The 26796-nt window shown below is 51.0% G+C and overlaps 1 protein-coding gene across 1 annotated transcript in view; it reads left to right on the forward strand.

Moving 5' to 3' along the window:
• ATP1A1 (ATPase Na+/K+ transporting subunit alpha 1) overlaps window positions 1-26796 on the forward strand; it is a 51219-nt gene extending 24423 nt beyond the window's left edge. The window contains exons 2-23 of the mRNA XM_038757673.1: window positions 562-666; window positions 2458-2517; window positions 2609-2812; window positions 4970-5083; window positions 7357-7491; window positions 7586-7703; window positions 9144-9412; window positions 9500-9698; window positions 9780-9889; window positions 11986-12120; window positions 15581-15773; window positions 18675-18850; window positions 19785-19921; window positions 20599-20749; window positions 21875-22043; window positions 23879-24033; window positions 24242-24365; window positions 24477-24622; window positions 24715-24845; window positions 26013-26114; window positions 26424-26515; window positions 26603-26796. Of these exons, the coding sequence (XP_038613601.1) occupies window positions 562-666; window positions 2458-2517; window positions 2609-2812; window positions 4970-5083; window positions 7357-7491; window positions 7586-7703; window positions 9144-9412; window positions 9500-9698; window positions 9780-9889; window positions 11986-12120; window positions 15581-15773; window positions 18675-18850; window positions 19785-19921; window positions 20599-20749; window positions 21875-22043; window positions 23879-24033; window positions 24242-24365; window positions 24477-24622; window positions 24715-24845; window positions 26013-26114; window positions 26424-26515; window positions 26603-26631 (3054 nt within the window). The 3' untranslated portion in view covers window positions 26632-26796. The remainder of the gene's footprint in view (window positions 1-561; window positions 667-2457; window positions 2518-2608; window positions 2813-4969; window positions 5084-7356; window positions 7492-7585; window positions 7704-9143; window positions 9413-9499; window positions 9699-9779; window positions 9890-11985; window positions 12121-15580; window positions 15774-18674; window positions 18851-19784; window positions 19922-20598; window positions 20750-21874; window positions 22044-23878; window positions 24034-24241; window positions 24366-24476; window positions 24623-24714; window positions 24846-26012; window positions 26115-26423; window positions 26516-26602) is intronic.

The following is a 26796-nucleotide window of genomic DNA, read 5'->3' on the forward strand; positions in this document are numbered from 1 at the left end:
GGTAGGGACTGTCTCTATATGTTGCCAATTTGTACTTCCCAAGCGCTTAGTACAGTGCTCTGCACATAGTAAGCGCTCAATAAATGCGATTGATGATGATGATTTATTTTGTTATTATACAGTGCACGCAGTAAGTTCTCAATAAATGATTAAGGAAAGGATGATATAGCAGAGGTAGCAATCACGTTCCTTTCCCACAGTGGCGGGAGGCAGTGTGGCCTAGTGGCTAGAGCCCGGGCCTGGGACTCGGAAGGACCTGGGTTCTAATCCTGGCTCCGCCGCTTGTCCGCTGTGCGACGGTTGAATGAATGAGTGAATGGGCTCACAGTCTAGAACTGGAGTTGGGGGGCTCCCCGGGCTTAGCCCACTGTTGGGCAGGGACCGTCTCTAGATGTTGCCAACTTGTACTTCCCAAGCGCTTAGTCCAGTGCTCTGCACACAGTAAGCGCTCAATAAATACGATTGATTGATTAGGTGGTCAGCGGGGGACCCCGAGGGTCTGGGGGTTCAGGGGAGTGCGGTCCAGCGAGCGGCGCTAAGCGGTGTCTTGTCCCTCCCCAGGTCGGACGCGATAAGTATGAGCCGGCGGCCGTCTCCGAACAGGGAGACAAGAAGAAGGGGAAGAAGGAGAAGGACATGGACGAGCTGAAGAAGGAGGTGACCATGGTGAGTAGGATGGACGGGTGGTCCCGGGGGGCGGGAGGGGGGTCCCCGGGCCCCCGTGAGCTGGGCAAGCGGGGCTGGGGAGGGCAGACCATCTCCCCAACTTTCCACTTTCAGTCATTCATTCATTAGGAGGCCTTCCCAGACTGAGCCCCTTCCTTCCTCTCCCCCTCATCCCCCTCTCCATCCCCCCCATCTTACCTCCTTCCCTTCCCCACAGCACCTGTATATATGGATATATGGTTGTACATATTTATTACTCTATTTATTTATTTATTTATCTTACTTGTACATTTCTATCCTATTTATTTTATTTTGTTGGTACATTTGGTTCTGTTCTCTGTCTCCCCCTTTTAGACTGTGAGCCCACTGTTGGGTAGGGACTGTCTGTATGTGTTGCCAATTTGTACTTCCCAAGCGCTTAGTACAGTGCTCTGCACATAGTAAGCGCTCAATAAATACGATTGATTGATTGATTGATTGATTGATTCAATCGTATTGATTGAGCGCTTTCTATGTGCAGAGCACTGGACTAAGCGCTTGGGAAGTCCAAGTTGCCAATATACAGAGACAGTCCCTACCCAACAGCGGGCTCACTTGTCTGCCGTGTGACCTTGGGCCAGCGTGGCTCGGTGGAAAGAGCCCGGGCTTTGGAGTCGGAGGTCATGGGTTCAAATTCCGGCTCTGCCTATTGTCGGCTGTGGGACTTTGGGCAAGTCGCTTCACTTCTCTGGCCTCAGTGACCTCATCTGGAAAATGGGGATTAAGACTGTGAGCCCCACGTGGGACAATCTGATCACCTTGTAACCTCCTCAGCGCTTAGAACAGTGCTTTGCACATAGTAAGCACTTAATAAATGCCATCATCATTATTATTATTATTATCATTATTATTATTCTCTGGGCCTCAGTTCCCTCATCTGGAAAATGGGGATTAAGACTGTGAGCGCCCCGTGGGACAACCTGATCAACCTTGTAACCTCCCCAGCGCTTAGAACAGTTCTTGGCACACAGTAAGCGCTTAATAAATGCCATCATTATTATTATTATTATTCTCTGGGTCTCAGTTTCCTCATCTGGAAAATGGGGGTTAAGACTGTGAGCGCCCTGTGGGACAACCTGATCAACCTTGTAACCTCCCCAGCGCTTAGAACAGTGCTGGGCACACAGTAAGCGCTTAATAATAATAATAGTAATGATGGCATTTGTTAAGCGCTTACTATGTGCCAAGCACTGTTCAAAGCGCTGGAGAGGATACAAGGTGATCAGGCTGTCCCACATGGGGCTCATAGCTTTCATCCCCAGTTTCCAGATGAGGTAACTGAGGCCCAGAGAAGCGAAGTGACTTGCCCAAAGTCCCACAGCTGACAATTGGCGGAGCCGGGATTTGAACCCATGAGCTCTGACTCCCAAGCCCGGGCTCTTTCCATTGAGCCACGCTGCAATAAATACCATCATTATTATTATTATTATTATTATTATTATTATTATTCTCTGGGCCTCATTTGCCTCATCTGTCAAAGGGGGATTGAGACTGTGAGCCCACACTGTTGGGTCGGGACCGTCTCTATATGTTGCCAACTTGGACTTCCCAAGCGCTTAGTCCAGTGCTCTGCACACAGTAAGCGCTCAATAAATACGATTGAATGAATGAATGAATGAATGAATGGGCCCCACGTCGGACAGGGACTGGGAACCCAACCCGATTTGCCTGGCTCCATCCCAGCGCTCAGTCCGGTGCCCGGCCCCAAATAGGCGCTTATCACATCCCAACGCCGTTGTGCTTGTTCCTCAGGATGACCACAAACTCAGCCTGGACGAGCTTCACCGCAAATACGGGACCGACTTGAGCCGGGTAAGCGGCCTCCCGGGGTTGGCGTCCAGTTGGGAGTGAGGGGCGATGGTGGGGGGCGGCCACTACCATCGCCCTCCTCTTCCTCGACCAGGGCCTGAGCACCTCCCGGGCTGCGGAGATCTTGGCGCGGGACGGTCCCAACGCCCTCACGCCCCCGCCCACGACCCCGGAGTGGATCAAATTCTGCCGCCAGCTATTTGGGGGGTTCTCCATGCTGCTCTGGATCGGCGCCGTCCTCTGCTTCCTGGCCTACGGGATCCAGGCGGCCACCGAGGAGGAGCCGCAGAACGATAACGTGAGTCCTGGAGCGTCGGGATGGGGGGAGGCGGGAGGGACTGCGGGCCGTCTGATAATAATTATGGCATTTAAGCGCTTACTGTGTGCCAGCGCGGGGGTAGATACAACGTCATCAGGTTGTATACCCATCCCATCCCACGTAACAATAATAATTACTATGTGCCGGGCCCTGTACTAAGCGCTGGGGTAGATAAAAGGTCATCAGGCTGGGCACAATCCATATCCCACAATAATAATTACGATGGTATTTAAGTGCTTACTCGGTGCCAAGCACTGTACTAAGCGCTGGGGTAGATACAAGGTCATCAGGCTGGGTACAGTCCATATCCCACAATAATAATTACGATGGTATTTAAGTGCTTACTCGGTGCCAAGCACTGTAGTAAGCGCTGGGGTAGATACAAGGTCATCAGGCTGGGCACACTCCGTATCCCACAATAATAATTACGATGGTATTTAAGTGCTTACTCGGTGCCAAGCACTGTACCAAGCGCTGGGTTAGATACAAGGTCATCAGGTTGGACGCAGTCCTTGTCTCACAGTAATAATAATAATGGTATTTGTTGGTCATCAGGTTGGACGCAGTCCTTGTCTCACAATAATAATAATAATGGTATTTGGTCATCAGGTTGGACGCAGTCCTTGTCTCACAACAATAAGAATGTTAATAATAATAATGGTATTTGTTGGTCATCAGCTTGGACACAGTCCTTGTGTCACAATAATAACAATAAGAATGGTATTTGGTCATCAGGTTGGACGCAGTCCTTGTTTCACAATAATAATATAATAATAATAATGGTATTTGGTCATCAGCTTGGACACAGTCCTTGTCTCAATAATATAATAATAATAATAATGGTATTTGGTCATCAGCTTGGACATGGACACAGTCCTTGTCTCACAATAATAATAGTAATAATAATAGTAATAATAATAGTAATAATAATATTTGGCCATCAGATTGGACACAGTCCTTGTCTCATGATGATAATAATAATAATAATAATAATGATATTTGGCCATCAGATTGGACACAGTCCTTGTCTCATGATAATAATAATAATAATAGTAATAATAATAATGGCATTTGGTCATCAGGGTGGACACAGTCCTTGTCTCACAACAACAATAATAGTAATAATAATAATGGTATTTGTTGGTTATCAGGTTGGACACAGTCCTTGTCTCATAACAACAACAATAATAATAATAATGGTATTTGTTGGTTATCAGGTTGGATGCAGTCCTTATCTCACAACAATCATAATAATAATGGTATTTGGTCATCAGATTGGACACAGTCCTTGTCTCACAATAATAATAATAGTAATGATATTTGGTCATCAGGTTGGACACAGTCCTTGTCTCACAATGATAATAATAATAATAATAATAATGGTATTTGGTCATCAGGTTGGACACGGTCCTTGTCCCACAACAACAACAACAACAACAATAATAGTAATAATAATGGTATTTGGACATCAGGTTGGACACAGTCCTTGTCTCACGATAATAATAATAATATTAATAACAATATTTGTTGGTCATCAGGTTGGACACAGTCCTTGTCTCACAATAATAATAATAATAATAATAATAATAATGGTATTTGGTCATCAGGTTGGACACAGTCCTTGTCTTACAATAATGATGATAATAATGGTATTTTGTTAAGTGCCTACTGTGTGCCAGGCACCGTACTAAGTGCTGGGGTAGATAAAAAGGTCTTCAGGGTGGACGTAATCCCCGTCCCACACGGGGCTCAGTCTCCGTCCCCATTTTCCAGTTGAAGGAACTTAGGCCTGGAGAAGTGAAGTGACTCTCCTAAGGTCACCCAGCAGACATTCATTCATTCAGTTGTATTTATTGAGCGCTTACTGTGTGCAGAGCACTGTACTAAGCACTTGGGAAGTACAAGTTGGCAACATAGAGAGACGGTCCCTACCCAACAGCAGGCTCACAGTCTAAAAGACATGTGGCAGAGCCGCGATCGGAACCCACGCCATTCCAACTCCCAGACCGCCGGTCCTCAGTTTCCCCCCCCGGGTGGAAATTCAGGGCTGGAATCCCTCGAACGATGGGGTGTCCAAAGGGCTCCCCGGACCCTCGACTGACCTCTCCCCTCCCGCCTTCTCTCTCTTTGCTCCAGCTGTACCTTGGTGTTGTGCTGTCGGCCGTGGTGATCATCACCGGCTGCTTCTCCTATTATCAAGAGGCCAAGAGTTCAAAGATCATGGAATCCTTCAAAAACATGGTGCCCCAGGTATGGAATCGCACCCTCCTCCTCCCGCGTGGCCCGTTGGCACACCCGGCCCCGGGTGGGATCCCCGGGAGATCCAAGTTCCCGGACCTTCGGTCATTCATTCATTCAATCATATTTATTGAGCACTTACTGTGTGCAGAGCACTGGACTAAGCGCTTGGGAAGTACAAGTTCAGTCATTCATTCATTCATTCATTCATTCAATCGTATTTATTGAGCGCTTACTGTGTGCAGAGCACTGGACTAAGCGCTTGGGAAGTACAAGTTCAGTCATTCATTCATTCAGTCGTATTTATTGAGCGCTTACTGTGTGCAGAGCACTGGACTAAGCGCTTGGGAAGTACAAGTTCATTCATTCATTCAGTCGTATTTATTGAGCGCTTACTGTGTGCAGAGCGCTGGACTAAGCGCTTGGGAAGTACAAGTTCATTCATTCATTCAGTCGTATTTATTGAGCGCTTACTGTGTGCAGAGCGCTGGACTAAGCGCTTGGGAAGTACAAGTTCATTCATTGTCGTATTTATTGAGCACTTCCTGGGTGCAGAGCGCTGGTCTAAGCGCTTGGGAAGTACAAGTTCGTTCATTCATTCAGTCATATTTATTGAGCGCTTACTGTGTGCAGAGCGTTGGACTAAGCGCTTGGGAAGTACAAGTTCATTCATTCATTCAATTGTATTTATTGAGCGCTTACTGTGTGTGCAGAGCACTGGAGACTAAGCGCTTGGGAAGTCCAAGTTGGGAACATCTAGAGACGGTCCCTACCCAACAGCAGGCTCACGGTCTAGAAGGGGGAGACAGACAACAAAACAAAACATATTAACAAAATAAAATTAATAGAATAAATATGTACAAGTAAAATAAATAGAGTAATAAATACATACAAACATGTATATATATATATATACACATAGATAGATAGATAGATAGATTAGATAGATAGAAGCAGCATGGCTCAGTGGAAAAGAGCCTGGGTTTTGGAGTCAGAGGTCATGGGTTCAAATCCCGGCTCCGCCACTTGTCAGCTGTGTGACTTTGCAACAGCGGGCTCACAGTCTAGAAGAGGGAGACAGACAACAAAACAAAACATATTAGCAAAATAAAATAAATAGAATAAATATGTACAAGTAAAATAAATAGAGTAATAAATACATGCAAACATGTATAGAGAGAGAGAAGCAGCGTGGCTCAGTGGAAAAGAGCCCGGGCTTTGGAGTCAGAGGTCGTGGGTTCAAATCCCGGCTCCGCCACTTGTCAGCTGTGTGACTTTGGGCAAGTCACTTCACTTCCCTGTGCCTCAGTTCCCTCACCTCTGAGAGCTCACATTTTGATATGTCAAGAATATCATCTGCACCAGCTTCTTTTGCCACGTGCATCTGATATTCAAGACGTTTCCGAGCCTCCTCGCTTGGTTTCTTAGACTGTGAGCCCACTGTTGGGTAGGGACCGTCTCTATATGTTGCCAACTTGGACTTCCCAAGCGGTTAGTACAGTGCCGTGCACACAGTGAGCACTCAATAAATACGATTGAATGAATGAATGGAGAAGTGAAGTGACCCAGCAGACAAGTGATGGTGGTGGGATTAGAACCCACGAGCCCGGGCTCTTTCCACTGAGCCACATTGCTTCAAGATGTTGCCAACATGTACTTCCTAAGCGCTTAGTACAGTGCCCTGCACACAGTAAGCGCTCAATAAATACGATTGAATGAATGAATGAATGAAAGTCCAAGTTGGCAACATAAAGAGATGGTCCCTACCCAACAGCGGGCTCAGTGGAAAGAGCCCGGGCTTTGGAGTCAAGAGGTCATGGGTTCAAATCCTGGCCCCGCCACTTGTCAGCTGTGTGACTTTGGGAAAGTTACTTAGCTTCTCTGGGCCTCAGTTCCCTCATCTGTAAAATGGGGGTTAAGACTGTAAGCCCCCCGTGGGACAACCTGATCACCTTGTAACTTCCCCAGCGCTTAGAACAGTGCTTTGCACATAGTAAGCACTTAATAAATGCCATTATTATTATTAGTCCAGTGCCCTGCACACAGTAAGCGCTCAATAAATGCGATTGAATGAATGAATTTATTGAGCGCTTACTGTGTGCAGGGCGCTTGGGAAGTACATGTTGGCAACATCTTGAAGCAGCGTAGCTCAGTGGAAAGAGCCCGGGCTTGTGGGTTCTAATCCCGCCACCACCACTTCTCCATTCATTCATTCATTCACTCAATCGTATTTATTGAGCGCGTAATATGATTGGACGAATGAATGGCTCTTTTCCGGCCCGAAGCAAGCCCTGGTGATCCGCAACGGCGAGAAGATGAGCGTCAACGCGGAGGAGGTGGTGGTGGGAGACCTCGTGGAGGTGAAGGGCGGCGACCGCATCCCGGCCGACCTGCGCATCATCTCCGCCAACGGCTGCAAGGTGGGCGACCGGGACCCCCCGGGGGGGTGGGCTGGGGGGGTCGGCTGGCCGGCCCCTGACCGCCCGCCACCCCCTCCGGACCTCTCCCCGACAGGTGGACAACTCCTCCCTCACCGGCGAGTCGGAGCCGCAGACCCGCTCGCCCGATTTCACCAACGAGAACCCGCTGGAGACCAGGAACATCGCCTTCTTCTCCACCAACTGCGTCGAAGGTGAGGGCCCACCATTATTATTATTATTATTATTATTATTATTATTATTCTGAATAATCGTCTAGATTGTGAGCCCGCCGTTGGGTAGGGACCGTCCCTAGATGTTGCCAACTTGGACGTCCAGGGCTCTGCACACAGGAAGCGCTCAATAAATACGATTGATTGAATGAATGAATGAATGAATGAATAATCAGGGGGAGGTTATTTTCTTCCTCAAAGTGGGGTGTGTTAAGCGCGAGGGCGATTATTTTCCCCTTCGGAGTCGGGTGTGTTGGCTGTGTGCCGGCCACCGCCTCCCCCTCTGGACCGTAAGCCCGCCTCGGGCGGGGAAGGTCACCGTTCACCGTTGTTATCGGACTCTCCCGGGCGCTCAGCGCAGTGCTCTGCACCCAGTAAGCGCTCGGTAAATGCGACTGGATGAAGGAGTGCGTGAAAGCCTGCCAGCCTGGGGTCTTTGCGGGGGGGGCTCTGTTGCTTCTCAGGGGGGTGAGGGAGTGTCTCGTGTGTGTGTGTGTGTGTGTGTTAGATGAATCCCAAAGATGTACAGGGTGAGGGAGTTGTGTGTGTGTGTGTGTGTGTGTGTGTGTGTGTATGTGGGGGGGATTTCATCTAACACACACACACACACACCTCTCTCACCCTGTACATCTTTGGGATTCATTTAACACACACACACGCACACACACACAACTCCCTCACCCTGTACGTCTTTGGGATTCATCTGTCATACACATACACACACAAAGATGTACAGGGTGAGGGAGTTGTGTGTGTGTGTGTGTGTGTGTGTGTGTGTGTGTGTGTGTTAGATGAATCCCAAAGATGTACAGGATGAGGGTGTGTGTGTGTGTGTGTGTGCGCGCGCGCGTTAGATGAACCCCAAAACCTTACAGGGTGAGGGAGTTTTGTGTATTTGTGTGTGTGTGTGTTTTAGATGAATCCCAAAGATGTACCCGGGTGTGTGTGTGTGTGTGTGTGTGTGTGTGTGTGTGTGTGTGTGTGTGTGTGTTAGATGAATCCCAAAGACGTACAGGGTGAGGGATTTGTGTGTGTGTGTGTGTGTGTGTGTGTGTGTGTGTGTGTGTGTGTGTGTGTGTGTGTGAGAGATGAATCCCAAAGACGTACAGGGTGAGGGATTTTTTTTTGTGTGTGTGTGTGTGTGTGTGTGTGTGTGTGTTAGATGAATCCCAAAGACGTACAGGGTGAGGGATGTGTGTGTGTGTGTGTGTGTGTGTGTGTGTGTGTGTGTGTGTGAGTGTGTGAGATGAATCCCAAAAACGTACAGGGTGAGGGAGTTGTGTGTGTGTGTGTGTGTGTGTGTACTAGATGAATCCCAAAGACGTACAGGGTGAGGGAGTTGTGTGTGTGTGTGTATGTGTGTGTGTGTGTAGTGTTAGATGAATCCCAAAGCCGTACCGGTGTATGTGTGGGCGTGCGCAGGAACGGCCCGCGGCATTGTGGTGTACACCGGGGACCGGACGGTGATGGGTCGGATCGCCACGCTGGCGTCGGGGCTGGAGGGCGGCCAGACGCCCATCGCCGCCGAGATCGAGCACTTCATCCACCTCATCACCGGGGTGGCCGTCTTCCTGGGCGTGTCCTTCTTCGTCCTCTCCCTCATCCTCGAGTACACCTGGCTGGAGGCCGTCATCTTCCTCATCGGCATCATCGTGGCCAACGTGCCCGAGGGGCTGCTGGCCACCGTCACGGTGAGCCGGGGCGGGGGGCCGCGGGGGGCCGGCCGGCGGCGGCGGCGTCGACGGGGGGCCTGACCCCCCGTGGGCCCATCGCCGCAGGTGTGCCTGACGCTGACGGCCAAGCGCATGGCGCGCAAGAACTGCCTGGTGAAGAACCTGGAGGCGGTGGAGACGCTGGGCTCCACGTCCACCATCTGCTCCGACAAGACGGGGACTCTCACCCAGAACCGCATGACCGTGGCCCACATGTGGTTCGACAACCAGATCCACGAGGCGGACACCACCGAGAACCAGAGCGGTGAGTCGGGGGGTCCCGGTCGGGGGGCCCGCGGCCCGGCGGCGGACCCCCAACTCAAGCTCCTTTTTCCCGCCCCCTCAGGGGTCTCCTTTGACAAGAGTTCCATCACGTGGCAAGCTCTGTCCAGGATCGCCGGCCTCTGCAACCGGGCGGTATTCCAGGCCAACCAGGACAACATTCCCATCCTCAAGGTGGGCCCGCCCCCGGATTGGTGCCCTTGTCGTTCGTTTACTGAGCGGAGCACTGTTCTAAGCACTTAGGAAGCAAGTCGCGACATCCGGAGACGGCGGTCCCTCCCCAACCGTGGGCTCACAGTCCAGAATCAATCAATCGTATTTATTGAGCGCTTACTGTGTGCGGAGCACTGTTCTAAGCGCTTGGGAAGCAAGTCGGCGACATATGGAGACGGTCCCTCCCCAACCGCGGGCTCACAGTCTAGAATCAGTCAATCGTATTTATTGAGCGCTTACTGTGTGCGGAGCACTGTTCTAAGGAAGCAAGTCGGCGACATATAGAGACGGTCCCTCCCCAACCGCGGGCTCACAGTCTAGAATCAATCAATCATATTTATTGAGCACTTACTGTGTGCGGAGCACTGTTCTAAGCGCTTGGGAAGCAAGTCGGCGACATATAGCCCCTTCCTTCCTCTCCCCCTCGTCCCCCTCTCCATCTCCCCCATCTTACCTCCTTCCCTTCACCACAGCACCTGTATATATGGATATATGTTTGTACAGATTTATTACTCTATTTATTCATTTACTTATTTTACTTGTACCTATCTATTCTATTTATTTTATTTTGTTAGTATGTTTGGTTTTGTTCTCTGTCTCCCCCTTCTAGACTGTGAGCCCACTGTTGGGTAGGGACTGTCTCTATATGTTGCCAGCTTGGACTTCCCAAGCGCTTAGTACAGTGCTCTGCACACAGTGAGCGCTCAATAAATACGATTGATTGATTGATATAGAGACAGTCCCTCCCCAACAGCAGGCTCACAGTCTAGAATCAATCAATCGTATTTATTGAGCGCTTACTGTGTGCGGAGCACTGTTCTAAGGAAGCAAGTCGGCGACATATAGAGATGGTCCCTCCCCAGCAGTGGGCTCACAGTCTAGAATCAATCAATCGTATTTACTGAGCGCTTACTGTGTGCGGAGCACTGTTCTAAGCGCTTGGGAAGCAAGTTGGCGACATATAGAGACGGTCCCTCCCCAACCGTGGGCTCACAGTCTAGAATCAATCAATCGTATTTATTGAGCGCTTACTGTGTGCGGAGCACTGTTCTAAGGAAGCAAGTCGGCGACATATAGAGACGGTCCCTCCCCAACCGCGGGCTTACAGTCTAGAATCAATCAATCGTATTTACTGAGCGCTTACTGTGTGCGGAGCACTGTTCTAAGCGCTTGGGAAGCAAGTCGGCGACATATGGAGACGGTCCCTCCCCAACCGTGGCCTCACAGTCCAGAATCGATCAATCGTATTTATTGAGCGCTTACTGTGTGCGGAGCACTGTTCTAAGGAAGCAAGTCGGCGACATATAGAGATGGTCCCTCCCCAGCAGTGGGCTCACAGTCTAGAATCAATCAATCGTATTTACTGAGCGCTTACTGTGTGCGGAGCACTGTTCTAAGCGCTTGGGAAGCAAGTTGGCGACATATAGAGACGGTCCCTCCCCAACCGTGGGCTCACAGTCTAGAATCAATCAATCGTATTTATTGAGCGCTTACTGTGTGCGGAGCACTGTTCTAAGGAAGCAAGTCGGCGACATATAGAGACGGTCCCTCCCCAACCGCGGGCTTACAGTCTAGAATCAATCAATCGTATTTACTGAGCGCTTACTGTGTGCGGAGCACTGTTCTAAGCGCTTGGGAAGCAAGTCGGTGACATATGGAGACGGTCCCTCCCCAACCGTGGCCTCACAGTCCAGAATCGATCAATCGTATTTATTGAGCGCTTACTGTGTGCGGAGCACTGTTCTAAGGAAGCAAGTCGGCGACATATAGAGACGGTCCCTCCCCAGCAGCGGGCTCACAGTCTAGAATCAATCAGTCGTGTTTATTGAGTGCTTACTGTGTGCGGAGCACTGTTCTAAGCGCTTGGGAAGCAAGTCGGCGACATATGGAGACGGTCCCTCCCCAACAGCGGGCTCACGGTCTAGAAGGGGACGCCGGATGTCCAGTCTCTGTGGGAGGGGGCACCGGAGGCTCGTTCCGCCGTCCCCTCCCAAGCGCCTAGTCCAGCGGTCCGGGCGCTCATTGATTGACCGATGGGCCCTCCCTCCCTCCCCCAGAGGGCCGTGGCCGGCGACGCGTCGGAGTCCGCCCTCCTCAAGTGCATCGAGCTGTGTTGCGGCTCCGTCAAGGAGATGCGGGAGCGATACGTCAAGGTCGGAGAGATCCCCTTCAACTCCACCAACAAATACCAGGTAAGGAGCGCTCCGGACGGGGCGGGGGGGGTCCCCTCTTACCTCACCCCTCTCCGACCCATCCCACTCTAATCCCAATCTTCTCCCTGGGCCTCCATCCCGTCCCTCTCGCTGCCGACCCCTCATTCCCGTCCTCCCTCCTCAAATCCAACAGACAATCCCTCTCCTTCAAAGCCCTCATTCCCGTCCTCCCTCCTCAAATCCGACAGACAATCCCTCTCCTCCAAAGCCCGTCTCCTCCCAGAGGCCTTCCCTGACCGCGCCCTGCTTTCCTCTTCTCCCACTCCCTTCTGCGTCACCGGGACTCGCTCCCTTTCTTCATCCCCGCCACTTCCCAGCCCTGCAGCGTACTTGTCCGTATCCGTCGTTTATTTATATTCATTCATTCAGTCGTATTTATTGAGCGCTTACTGTGTGCAGAGCACTGTGCTAAGCGCTTGGGAAGTCCAAGTTGGCAACATATAGAGACGGTCCCTACCCAACAGTGGGCTCACAGTCTAGAAGGGGGAGACAGAGAACAAAACCAAACATATTAACAAAATAAAATGGAGTAGATATGAACAAGTAAAATAAATAGAGTAATAAATATGTACAAACATATATACATGTGACCGTCTCCTGTAGACCATGAACTCACTGTGGACAGGGAATAGCATCCGCTTTGTACACTGCTCCGCACACTGTAAGTGCTCAGTCAATACGGTAATAATAATAATAATGGCATTTATTAAGCGCTTACTATGTGCGTCCTCTCCCAAGTGCGTAGTACACTGCTCCGCACACAGTAAGCGCTCAGTCAATACGGTAATAATGATAATGGCATTTATTAAGCGCTTACTATGTGCGTCCTCTTCCAATCGCTTACTGCACTGCTCCGCACACAGTCAGCGCTCAGTCAATACGGTAATAATAATAATGGCATTTACTAAGCGCTTACTATGTGCGTCCTCTCCCAAGCGCTTAGTACACTGCTCCGCACACAGTAAGCGCTCAGTCAATACGGTAATAATGATAATGGCATTTATTAAGCGCTTACTATGTGCATCCTCTTCCAATAGCTTACTGCACTGCTCTGCACACAGTCAGCGCTCAGTCAATACGGTAATAATGATAATGGCATTTATTAAGCGCTTACTGTGTGCGTCCTCTCCCAAGCGCTTAGAGCACTGCTCCGCACACAGTAAGCACTCACGGTAATAATGATAATGGCATTTATTAAGCACTGACTGTGCGTCCTCTCCCAAGCGCTTAGTGCCGACTTGTACTTCCCAAGCGCTTAGTACAGTGCTCTGCACACAGTAAGCGCTCAATAAATACGATTGATTGATTGATTAGTGCACTGCTGCGCACACAGTAAGCGCTCAGTCAATATGGTAATAATGATAATAATGGCATTTATTAAGCACTTGCAGTGTGCGTCCTCTTCCAATCGCTCAGTGCACTGTTCCGCACACAGTCAGCGCTCAGTCAATACGGTAATAGTAATAATGGCATTTGTTAAGCGCTTACTATGTGCGTCCTCTCCCAAGCACTTAGTGCACTGCTCCGCACGCAGTAAGTGCTCACGGTAATAATGATAATGGCATTTATTAAGCGCTTGCAGTGTGCGTCCTCTTCCAATCGCTTAGTGCACTGCTGCACACACAGTAAGCGCTCAGTCAATACGGTAATAATGATAATAATGGCATTTATTAAGCACTTGCAGTGTGCGTCCTCTTCCAATCGCTCAGTGCACTGCTCCGCACACAGTCAGCGCTTAGTCAATACGGTAATAGTAATAATGGCATTTATTAAGCGCTTGCAGTGTGCGTCCTCTTCCAATCGCTTAGTGCACTGCTGCGCACACAGTAAGCGCTCAGTCAATACGGTAATAATGATAATAATGGCATTTATTAAGCGCTTACTGTGTGCGTCCTCTCCCAAGCGCTTAGTGCACTGCTCCACACACAGTAAGCGCTCAGTCAATACGGTAATAATAATAATGGCATTTATTAAGTGCTGACTATGTGTGTCCTGTTCCAATCGCTTACTGCACTGCTCCGCACACAGTAAGCGCTCAGTCAATACGATAATAATAATAATGGCATTTATTAAGCGCTATGTGCGTCCTCTCCCAAGCGCTTAGTGCACTGCTCCGCACACAGGAAGCGCTCACGGTAATAATGATAATGGCATTTATTAAGCGCTGACTGTGTGCATCCTATCCCAAGAGCTTAGTTCACTGCTCCGCACACAGTCAGCGCTCAGTCAATACGGTAGTAATAATAATAATGGCATTTATTAAGCGCTTACTATGTGCGTCCTCTCCCAAGCGCTTAGAGCACTGCTCCGCACACAGTAAGTGCTCATGGTAATAATGATAATGGCATTTATTAAGCGCTGACTGTGTGCGTCCTCTCCCAAGGGCTTAGTTCACTGCTCCGCACACAGTAAGCGCTCAGTCAATACGGCAATAATAATAATGGCATTTATTAAGCACTGACTGTGTGTGTCCTCTCCCAAGCGCTTAGTGCACTGCTCCGCACACAGTAAGTTCTCACGGTAATAATGATAATGGCATTTATTAAGCGCTGACTGTGTGCGTCCTATCCCAAGAGCTTAGTTCACTGCTCCGCACACAGTCAGCGCTCAGTCAATACGGTAGTAATAATAATAATGGCATTTATTAAGCGCTTACTATGTGCGTCCTCTCCCAAGCGCTTAGAGCACTGCTCCGCACACAGTAAGCTCTCACGGTAATAATGATAATGGCATTTATTAAGCGCTGACTGTGTGCGTCCTCTCCCAAGGGCTTAGTTCACTGCTCCGCACACAGTAAGCGCTCAGTCAATACGGCAATAATAATAATGGCATTTATTAAGCACTGACTGTGTGTGTCCTCTCCCAAGCGCTTAGTGCACTGCTCCGCACACAGTAAGCGCTCACGGTAATAATGATAATGGCATTTATTAAGCGCTGACTGTGTGCGTCCTCTCCCAAGAGCTTAGTTCACTGCTCCGCACACAGTCAGCGCTCAGTCAATATGGTAGTAATAATAATAATGGCATTTATTAAGCGCTTACTATGTGCGTCCTCTCCCAAGCGCTTAGAGCACTGCTCCGCACACAGTAAGCTCTCACGGTAATAATGATAATGGCATTTATTAAGCGCTGACTGTGTGCGTCGTCTTCCAATCGCTTAGTGCACTGCTCCACACACAGTAAGCGCTCAGTCAATACGATAATAATAATAATGGCATTTATTAAGCGCTATGTGCGTCCTCTCCCAAGCGGTTAGTGCACTGCTCCGCACACAGTCAGCACTCAGTCAATACGATAATAGTGGTGATGGCGTTTATTAAGCGCTTACTACGTGCAAAGCACCGTTCTAAGCGCCGAGCACTGTTGGAAGCGCCCGGTTGGGGGTGGGCGTAGTGGGCCTCGCTCGGCTCGGCCGCTTAATCCGTCCGTCCGTCCATCAGCTGTCCATCCACAAGAACCCGAACCAGTCCGAATCCCGTCACTTGCTGGTGATGAAGGGAGCCCCCGAACGCATCCTGGACCGCTGCAGCTCCATCCTGATGCACGGCAAGGAGCAGGCGCTGGACGAGGAGATGAAGGAGGCCTTCCAGAACGCCTACATGGAGCTGGGGGGATTGGGCGAGCGCGTCCTTGGTGAGTCCGTCGTCGTCCCCCCCGCCGCTTCAAAGCAGCGCGGCTCAGTGGAAATACTAACAATAATCATAATAATGGCATTTATTAAGCGCTTACTACGCGCAAAGCACCGATCGGAGCGCTGGGGAGGCTCCAAGGTGATCGGGTTGTCCCGCGGTCTTAATCCCCATTTTCCAGATGAGGTCACTGAGGCCCAGCCAGTGGAAATAAGAGCAATAATAATGATGGCATTTATTAAGCGCTTACTATGCGCAAAGCACCGAAGGCCACTTTCCTGCCGTGTGACCTTGGGCAAAGTCACAACTTCTCTGGGCCTCCTCGCTTGTAGAATGCAGACAAAAGAGCTAAGGATAGGAATAATAATAATGGCATTTATTAAGCGCTTACTATGTGCAAAGCACCGTTCTAAGCGCTGGGGAGGTTCCAAGGTGATCGGGTTGTCCCACAGTCTTAATCCCCATTTTCCAGATGAGGTCACTGAGGCCCAGTCAGTGGAAATAATAGCAATAATAATGATGGCATTTATTAAGCGCATACTATGTGCAAAGCACTGTTCTAAGCGCTGGGGAGGTTCCAAGGTGATCGGGTTGTCCCACAGTCTTAATCCCCATTTTCCAGATGAGGTCACTGAGGCCCAGTCAGTGGAAATAATAGCAATAATAATGATGGCATTTATTAAGCGCTTACTATGTGCAAAGCACCATTCTAAGCGCTGGGGAGGTTCCAAGGTGATCGGGTTGTCCCACGGTCTTAATCCCCGTTTTCCAGATGAGGTCACTGAGGCCCAGTCAGTGGAAATAATAGCAATAATAATGATGGCATTTATTAAGCGCTTACTATGTGCAAAGCACCATTCTAAGCGCTGGGGAGGTTCCAAGGTGATCGGGTTGTCCCACGGTCTTAATCCCCATTTTCCAGATGAGGTCACTGAGGCCCAGTCAGTGGAAATAATAACAATAATAATGATGGCATTTATTAAGCGCTTACTATGTGCAAAGCACCGTTCTAAGCGCTGGGGAGGTTCCAAGGTGATCGGGTTGTCCCACGGTCTTAATCCCCATTTTCCAGATGAGGTCACTGAGGCCCAGTCAGTGGAAATAATAACAATAATAATGATGGCATTTATTAAGCGCTTACTATGTGCAAAGCACCGTTCTAAGCGCTGGGGAAGTTCCAAGGTGATCGGGTTGTCCCACGGTCTTAATCCCCATTTTCTAGATGAAGTCACTGAGGCCCAGTCAGTGGAAATAATAATAATGATGGCATTTATTAAGCGCTTACTATGTGCAAAGCACTGTTCTAAGCGCTGGGGAGGTTCCAAGGTGATCAAGTTGTCCCACTGGGGGCTTCCAGTCTTAATCCCCATTTTACACTGAGGCCCAGAGAAGTGAAGTGACTGGCCCAAAGTCCCACAGCTGACGATTGGCGGAGCGGGGATTTGAACCCACGACCTCCGACTCCAGAGCCCGGGCTCTTTCCACTGAGCCACGCTGAGGAGAGGCTGCCCACTCACTAGAAAGAGCCCGGGCTTTGGAGTCGGAGGTCGTGGGTTCCAATCCCGGCTCCACCAATCGCCGGCTGTGCGACTTTGGGCAAAGTCACTTTTATTAAGCGCTTGCTTAGAACAGTGCTGGCACATGGTAAGTGCTTGAAAAGCACCCTAATTATTCTCATCATTATTATTATTTTCTGGTCACTTTTCTGGGCCTCAGTGATCTCATCTGGAAAACGGGGGTGAAGACTGTGAGCCCCACGGGGGGACAACCTGATCACCTTGGACCCTCCCCAGTGCTTAGAACAGTGCTTTGCACATAGTAAGCGCTTAATAAATGCCATCATTATTATTCTCTGGGCCTCAGTTCCCTCATCTGGAAAATGGGGATAAAGACTGTGAGCCCCACGGGGGGACAACCTGATCACCTTGGACCCTCCCCAGTGCTTAGAACAGTGCTTTGCACATAGTAAGCGCTTAATAAATGCCATCATTATTATTCTCTGTGCTTCAGTTCCCTCATCTGGAAAACGGGGATGAAGACTGAGCCCCCCCTGTGGGACAACCTGGTCACCTTGTACCCTCCCCAGCGCTTAGAACAGTGCTTTGCACACAGTAAGCGCTTAATAAATGCCATCATTATTATTCTCTGGGCCTCAGTTCCCTCATCTGGAAAATGGGGATGAAGACTGTGAGCCCCACGGGGGGCCAACCTGATCACCTTGTAAACTCCCCAGCGCTTAGAACAGTGCTTTGCACACAGTAAGCGCTTAATAAATGCCATCATTATTATTCTCTGTGCCTCAGTTCCCTCATCTGGAAAACGGGGATGAAGACTGTGAGCCCCATGGGGGACAGGGATTGTGTCCAACCTGATGAAATCATCTCTACCCCAGCACTTAGAACAGCGCTTGATACACATAGTAAGCGCTTAACACATGCCAAAATTATCACCATAATAATAATAATAATGACGGTACCTGATGGCATATATTATAATAATAATTATAATAATAATTAAGCCCTTACTATGTTCAAAGCACTGTTCTAAGCGCTGGGGAGGATACAAGGTGATCAGGTTGTCCCATGTGGGGCTTGCAGTCTTCATCCCCATTTTACGGACGAGTGAACCGAGGCTCAGGGAAGTGAAGTGACTTGCCCAAAGTCACCCAGCTGACAGTGGGCGGAGGCGGGATTAGAACCCACGACCTCTGACTCCCAAGCCCGGGCTCTTTCCACTGAGCCACGCTGCTTCTTTCTTTCTTTCATTCATTCATTCATTCAGTCATTCAGTCGTATTTATTGAGCGCTTACTGTGTGCAGAGCACTGGACTAAGCGCTTGGGAAGTCCAAGTTGGCAACATTTGGAGGCTGGGGGCTGAGCTTCCCTGCCTCGTGTGTCCCCTCAGGTTTCTGCCACCTCTTCCTGCCCGATGACCAGTTTCCCGAAGGTTTCCAGTTCGACACGGACGAGGTGAACTTCCCAGTGGACAACCTGTGCTTCGTGGGGCTCATCTCCATGATCGACCCGCCCCGGGCCGCCGTGCCCGACGCCGTCGGGAAATGCCGGAGTGCCGGCATCAAGGTGCGGGCCGGGAGCCCTGCCGGCTCACCCTGGGGCAGGGAATCAATCAATCAATCAATCCATCGTATTTATTGAGCGCTTACAGTGTGCAGAGCACTGGACTAAGCGCTTGGGAAGTACAAGTTGGCAACATATGGAGACGGTCCCGACCCAACAGTGGGCTCACAGTCTAAAGGATCCGGGGAGCGGCGGGGGTGGCCAGTGGTCTGCGCTGGGTCAGTGGGGGAGAACTAGCAGCGTGGCTCAGTGGCGAGAGCCCGGGCTTTGGAGTCAGAGGTCGTGGGTTCAAATCCTGGCTCCGTCAGCTGGGTGACTTTAGGCAAGTCACTTCTGCGCCTCAGTGACCTCGTCTGTCAAATGGGGATGAAGACTGTGAGCCCCCAGTGGGACAACCTGATCACCTTGTAACCTCCCCAGCGCTGCACATAGCGCTTAATAAATGCCATCATTATTATTATTATTATTATTAATTATATTATTAACATTATTATGTTGCCAATTTGTACTTCCCAAGTGCTCAATAAATACGATTGATGATGATGATATTAACTAGGGTGTTGGATGACCCACACTGGGGATATATACTGTATATATGTATATATGTTTGTACGTATTTATTACTCTATTTTACTTGTACATAGCTATTCTGTTTATTTTATTTTGTTAATGTGTTTTGTTTTGTTCCCCCTTCTAGACTGTGAGCCCACTGTTGGGTAGGGACTGTCTCTCTATGTTGCCAACTTGGACTTCCCAAGCGCTTAGTATAGTGCTGTGCACACAGTAAGCGCTCAATAAGTACGATTGATTGATTGGTTGGGGTGGGTCTCAGGTGCGTCCGATCGCCGGGAGCGTTTTGCCTTCACAACTCTCAATCTCGGGCCCAACCCGCCTGTCCCCCCGTGGTTAACCAGTGGGTATCTGCTCTCCATGGCAGGTGATCATGGTGACCGGTGACCACCCCATCACAGCCAAGGCCATCGCCAAGGGCGTGGGCATCATCTCCGAGGGCAACGAGACGGTGGAGGACATCGCCGCCCGCCTCAACATCCCCGTCAGCCAGGTCAACCCCAGGTGGGTCGGCCCCTCCATCCGTCGGTGGCATTGTTTGCACGACTCTTCCCAGTGCACTGCATATAGCGGACTGTAAGCTCCTGGAGGGCAGAGATGGATTTGGACTCTCCCCGCCGTTCAGTAATAATAACAATAATAATGATGGCATTTATTAAGTGCTTACTATGTGCAAAGCACCGTTCTAAGCACTGGGGAGGTTAAAAGGTAATAATAATAATGATGGCATTTATTAAGTGCTTACTATGTGCAAAGCACCATTCTAAGCACTGGTTAGGTTACAAGGTGATAATAATAATAATAATGATGGCATTTATTAAGCGCTTACTGTGTGCAAAGATCAGTTTGTCCCATGGGGGGCTCCCGGTCTTCATCCCCATTTGACAGATGAGGGAACTGAGGCCCAGAGAAGTGAAGTGACTTGCCCAAAGTCACACAGCTGACACCGTACAGCAGAGAAGTACCCCCCCCAGTGCTTAGAGCAGTGCTTTGCACATAGTAAGCGCTTAACCAATACCATCATTATTATTATTATTATTATTGTTATTATTATTAAAGCGCTCCTCCCTCCCGCAGTTGGCTCCCGAGGGCGGGAATCTTCCTTTCCAACCTCTCGGACTCTCCTCCCCGGTGCTCGGCTCCCAGGAGCCCGGTGGTGACCTTTGCCCTCTGACCCCCAGAGACGCCAAGGCGTGCGTGGTGCACGGCACCGACCTGAAGGATATGACGCCCGAGCAGCTGGACGACATCCTCAAATACCACACGGAGATCGTCTTTGCCCGGACGTCCCCGCAGCAGAAGCTGATCATCGTGGAGGGCTGCCAGAGACAGGTGGGGGGCAAACCCCGGGTTTCCGCTCAACCGCCCGGAGTTATGGATTCGAGACTGTGAGCCCACTGTTGAGTAGGGGCCGTCTCTATATGTTGCCAACTTGGACTTCCCAAGCGCTTAGTCCAGTGCTCTGCACACAGTAAGCGCTCAATAAATATGATTGATTGATTAGAAGAGCCAAGTGGGCAGGCTGGGTTGGAGTCGGAGAGCAGCTAGGTGACGTAGGGGGCGAGGGGCTGGACGGCTTTAAAGGGCGAGCAGGGCTATTCTACCCACTTTACAGAGGAGGAAACTGGGGTGCCATGAGTCGCCCAGGTGACCCGGCTGTCCAGTCCCCCCAACGCCCAGTTCCGTGCTCGGAGCCGGGTGAGAATCACACGCAGTCATCCTGTCGGTGGTATTTTATTCAAGAAGCAGTGTGGCTCAGTGGAAAGAGCCCCTTTTAGACTGTGAGCCCACTGTTGGGTAGGGACTGTCTCTATATGTTGCCAATTTGTACTTCCCAAGCGCTTAGTACAGTGCTCTGCACATAGTAAGCGCTCAGTAAATACAATTGATGATGATGATGAAAGAGCCCGGGCTTTGGAGTCAGAGGTCATGGGTTCAAATCCCCGCCCTGCCAAATGGCGGCTGTGGGACTTCGGGCAAGTCACTTCACTTCTCTGTGCCCCAGTTACCTCATCTGTAAAAGGGGGATTAAAACTGTGAGCCCCCCGTGGGACAAACCTGATCACCTTGTAACCCGCTCAGCGCTTAGAACAGTGCTTTGCACATAGTAAGCGCTTCACAAATACCACCATCATCATCATCATCGAGCCCTTACTGTGTGCAAAGCACTGGACTAAGCACTTGGGAGAGTACAGTACAATAAACAGACGCATTCCCTGCCCACAGTGAGGGTCTCACGCCCTCGAGAAGGAGTGGGACGGGGGCTCGACTTGACTTGAGCATATTCATCCGTTCAGTGGTATTTAGTAAGCGGCATTCAGTAAGCGCTCAATAAATACGATTGAATGAATGAATTTATTGAGCGCCTACTGTTCGCAAAAGCACTGCACTAAGCACCCAAGTCGGGGGGAGGGGGCCGGGCGGGACCCCCACGCCGACCCACTGTTCTTTTGGCAGGGAGCCATCGTGGCCGTGACCGGTGATGGGGTGAACGACTCTCCGGCTCTGAAGAAGGCGGACATCGGGGTGGCCATGGGCATCTCCGGCTCAGATGTGTCCAAGCAGGCGGCCGACATGATCCTTCTGGACGACAACTTCGCCTCCATCGTGACCGGCGTCGAGGAAGGTGAGCGGCGCCCGCGCCCACCCACCTTCTAAGAGGGAGCCCGGCCTTGGGAGTCGGAGGTCGTGGCTTTGAATCCCGGCCCCGCCGCTTGTCAGCTGTGTGACTTCGGGCAAGTCACTGCGTTTCTCTGGGCCTCAGTTCCCTCATCTGGAAAATGGGGATGAAGAGACCATGAGCCCCACTTGGGACAACCTGATAAACTTGTATCTCCCCCAGCGCTTAGAACTGGGCTTGGCACCTACTAAGCACTTAACAAATACCGTCATTATTATTATTATTATTATTATCTGGAAAATGGGGATGAAGACTGTGAGCCCCAATTGGGACAACCTGATAAACTTGTATCTCCCCAGCGCTTAGAACAGGGCTTGGCACCTACTAAGCGCTTAACAAATACCGTCATTATTATTATTATCTGGAAAATGGGGATGAAGACTGTGAGCCCCACTTGGGACAATCTGATAAACCTGTATCTCCACCAGCGCTTAGAACAGGGCTTGGCACCTACTAAGCGCTTAACAAATACTGTCATTATTATTATTATTATTATTATTATTATTATTATTATTATCTGGAAAATGGGGGTGAAGACTGTGAGCCCCACTTGGGACTACCTGATAAACTTGTATCACCCTCAGCGCTTAGAACAGGGCTTGGCACCTACTAAGCACGTAACAAATACTGTCATTATTATTATTATTATTATTATCTGGAAAATGGGAATGAAGACTGTGAGCCCCACTTGGGACAACCTGATAAACTTGTATCTCCCCCAGCACTTAGAACCAGGCTTGGCACCTACTAAGCACTTAACAAATGCCGTCATTATTATTATTATTATTATTATTATCTGGAAAATGGGGATGAAGACTGTGAGCCCCAATTGGGACAACCTGATAAACTTGTATCACCCCCAGCGCTTAGAACAGGGCTTGGCACCTACTAAGCGCTTAACAAATACCGTCATTATTATTATTATTATCTGGAAAATGGGGGTGAAGACTGTGAGCCCCACTTGGGACAACCTGATAAACTTGTATCTCCCCCAGCGCTTAGAACAGGGCTTGGCACCTACTATGTGCTTAACAAATACCGTCATTATTATTATTATTATTATCTAGAAGATGGGGATGAAGACCGTGAGCCCCACTTGGGACAATCTGATAAACTTGTATCACCCCCAGCGCTTAGAACAGGGCTTGGCACCTACTAAGCGCTTAACAAATACCATTATTATTATTATTATGATTATTATTATGATTATTATTATCTGGAAAATGGGGGTGAAGACTGTGAGCCCCACTTGGGACAACCTAATTAACTTGTATCACCCCCAGCGCTTAGAACAGGGCTTGGCACCTACTAAGCGCTTAACAAATACCATCATTATTATTATTATTATTATCTGGAAAATGGGGATGAAGGCTGTGAGCCCCACTTGGGACAACCTGATAAACTTGTATCACCCCCAGCGCTTAGAACAGGGCTTGGCACCTGCTAAGCGCTAAACAAATACCGTCATCGTTATCATTCCCTTGGCTGTGGAGGGGGAGATGAGGGATGCTCATAAAAGAATCAGATCGGACCCCGTCCCACAAGGGGTTCCCACTCTAACAGCCTCAGATCCCAGTTGTCCAAATGAGGAAACTGAGACCCAGAGAAGGGTAAGTGACTTGCCCGTGGGCCCAGCTGGGATCCGAAGCCCTGACCCCCAAGCCCCGGGCTGTTTCCACTGGGCCATACTGCTCCTCTGTGGCGCTCAGCCTCTCCTGTCTCGGAGAGTTAGGTCAATTCCCCGGATTCCAGAAGGATCCTTCCTTCCTTTCTGGCCCCAGGTCGCCTGATCTTCGATAATTTGAAGAAATCCATCGCTTACACCCTGACCAGTAACATTCCCGAGATCACCCCTTTCCTGATCTTCATCATCGCCAACATCCCCCTGCCGCTGGGCACCGTCACGATCCTCTGCATCGACCTGGGTACCGACATGGTCAGTCTGGCGGCCCCTGGGTTGGCGCCGGGGGTGGTGGGGAGGCCCGCTGAGGGAATTTCCTGCTTTTTCCTGAGTTTTGGGTCACCCCCCGCGACCGGGCTCTTCTTGGAGCCGCCGGCCATCCCTGAGGGAGGGTGGACAGGGCTGTCCCGGGGGTGGGGGTGGTCCCACCCATCTCCTCAGCCTCTGCCTCTCCCCCGGCCAGGTCCCCGCCATCTCCCTGGCTTACGAGCAGGCCGAGAGCGACATCATGAAGAGGCAGCCCAGGAACCCCAAGACGGACAAGCTAGTCAACGAGCGGTTGATCAGCATGGCCTACGGGCAGATCGGTGAGCGGCCCCCGGGTGGTTCGGCCGGGCCGGGGGGCCGGCCAGCCCCGACCCCGGGCGGCGGCGGGCCCCGCCAACCGCCGTTTCCCCCGGTCCCCCCTTCCTCTCCAGGTATGATCCAGGCCCTGGGGGGCTTCTTCACCTATTTCGTGATCCTGGCGGAGAACGGCTTTCTCCCCTCGGGGCTGCTGGGCATCCGCGTGGACTGGGACGACCGCTGGGTCAACGACGTGGAGGACAGCTACGGCCAGCAGTGGGTGCGTCCCCGGGGCGGGGGCGGCCCGGGGGGCGGGGGGAGAGGCGGGCGGACCCCGGCCCGGCCCTGATCCTCCCCCGTCCCTCCCGGCAGACGTACGAGCAGCGGAAGATCGTGGAGTTCACCTGCCACACGGCCTTCTTCGTCAGCATCGTGGTGGTCCAGTGGGCGGATTTGGTCATCTGCAAAACCCGCAGAAATTCCGTCTTCCAGCAGGGGATGAAGTAGGTGCCGGCTGGTTGGCGGGGGGCGGGGGGGGGGTGTTCAGGAGCCCACCGGGACTGACGCTTGCCAACTCCCACTCCCGGATAACCATTCTGCACATTTCCGAACTGCCGAATTGTTAACGAGGATACAGGAAGCTGAGGACCAAGTGCTCTGTCAACTGTGTCTCTCTTCTGTCTCTCTCCCGTCAATCCTGTCTCTCCTCCTGTCTCTCTCCCATCAACTTTCGTCTCCTCTTTCGTCTTTCCCGTCATCCCTGTCTCTCCTTCTGTCTCCCATCTGCCCTGTCTCTCCTTCTCTTTCCCGTCATCCCTGTCTCTCCTGTCTCCCATCTACCCTGTTTCTCCTTCTGTCTCCCATCATCCCTGTCTCTCCTTCTGTCTCCCGTCATCCCTGTCTCTCCTTCTGTCTCCCGTCATCCCTGTCTCTCCTTTTGTCTCCCATCTACCCTGTCTCTCCTTCTATCTCCCGTCATCCCTGTCCCTCCTTCTGTCTCCCGTCATCCCTGTCTCTCCTTCTGTCTCCCATCTACCCTGTCTCTCCTGTCTCTCTCCCATCAACCTTGTCTCTCCACTTTTGTCTCTTTCGCATCATCCCTGTCTCTCCTTCTGTCTCCCATCTACCCTGTCTTTCCCGTCATCCCTGTCTCTCCTGTCTCCCATCTACCCTGTCTTTCCCGTCATCTCTGTCTCTCTGTCTGTCTCCCATCTACCCTGTCTTTCGCGTCATCCCTGTCTCTCCTTCTGTCTCTCCGTCTGTCTCCCATCTACCCTGTCTTTCCCGTCATCCCTCTCTCCTTCTGTCTCCCATCTGCCCTCTCTCCGTTTCCCGTCATCCCTGTCCCTCCTTCTGTCTCCCATCTACCCTGTCTTTCCTGTTTCTCTCCCGTCATCCCTGTCTCTCGTTCTGTCTCCCATCTACCCTGTCTCTCCTTCTCTTTCCCGTCATCCCTGTCTCTCCTTCTATCTCCCATCTACCCTGTCTCTTCTGTCTCTCTCCCATCAACCCTGTCTCTCCTTCTGTCTCTTTCCCATCAACCCTGTTTCCCCTTTTTTGTCTCTCCCATCAACCCTGTCTCTCCTTCCATCTCCCTCCCATCAACCCTATCATTCTCTCTCTCCTTTTCTGTTAACATTGTTTCTCCTCTCGACCCCAACCTCCCTTAGGAACAAGATCCTGATTTTCGGGCTCTTTGAGGAGACAGCCCTGGCCGCCTTCCTGTCTTACTGCCCCGGCATGGGCGTGGCTCTGAGAATGTACCCTCTCAAGTAAGTCCGGGCTGCAGCGGCTGGGCCCCGGGGCAGACTGGGGCCTGGAGCCGTCAGCGCGGGGCGTCCAGTGGGTAGGGCTTGCTGAGAGACCGAGGGAGGGGACTCCTGGAGTCATCGGCTGCTGTTCCTGCCGTTATTGCTCTTCAGCCCTCTCTCCTCCAACCGTCAGGCCAAGGGGACGGGGGGTGATGGGGACTCTGGTGCCCGTGGGCACCTCCCGGGTCAGGCCGAACGAGCGGGCGAGCCGGGCCCCGGTTTGTCCTGGGTCTCTGCTCTTCACTCTTTCGCACCGTCCCCCCCGGGCAGGCCGACGTGGTGGTTCTGTGCCTTCCCGTACTCCCTCCTCATCTTCGTGTACGACGAAGTCCGGAAGCTGATCATCCGACGCAGTCCCGGAGGTGAGCTCTGCCCCGCTCCCCTGGCCCCTCGAGGGTCCCCTCCGCGTCCCCCCACTCGGATGGTCACCCCCGTCTCTGTCCTTGCAGGCTGGGTGGAGAAGGAGACGTATTACTAGAGGCTCCACGCCGCCCACCGCGAAGCAAGTTCCCATTCCCTGCATCATCCACAACTACCACCGCTGACCACCCCCCTTTGTGTCCTTCCGAACGCAGAATCCCAGGGGCAGTGGGGAGGGACTGTTGAGCATGTGGGGGCTGGCGGGGTGGGGGTGGGGGCCCAG

This window comes from Tachyglossus aculeatus, chromosome 16 (assembly GCF_015852505.1).
Source record: "Tachyglossus aculeatus isolate mTacAcu1 chromosome 16, mTacAcu1.pri, whole genome shotgun sequence".
Lineage (NCBI taxonomy): Eukaryota > Metazoa > Chordata > Mammalia > Monotremata > Tachyglossidae > Tachyglossus > Tachyglossus aculeatus.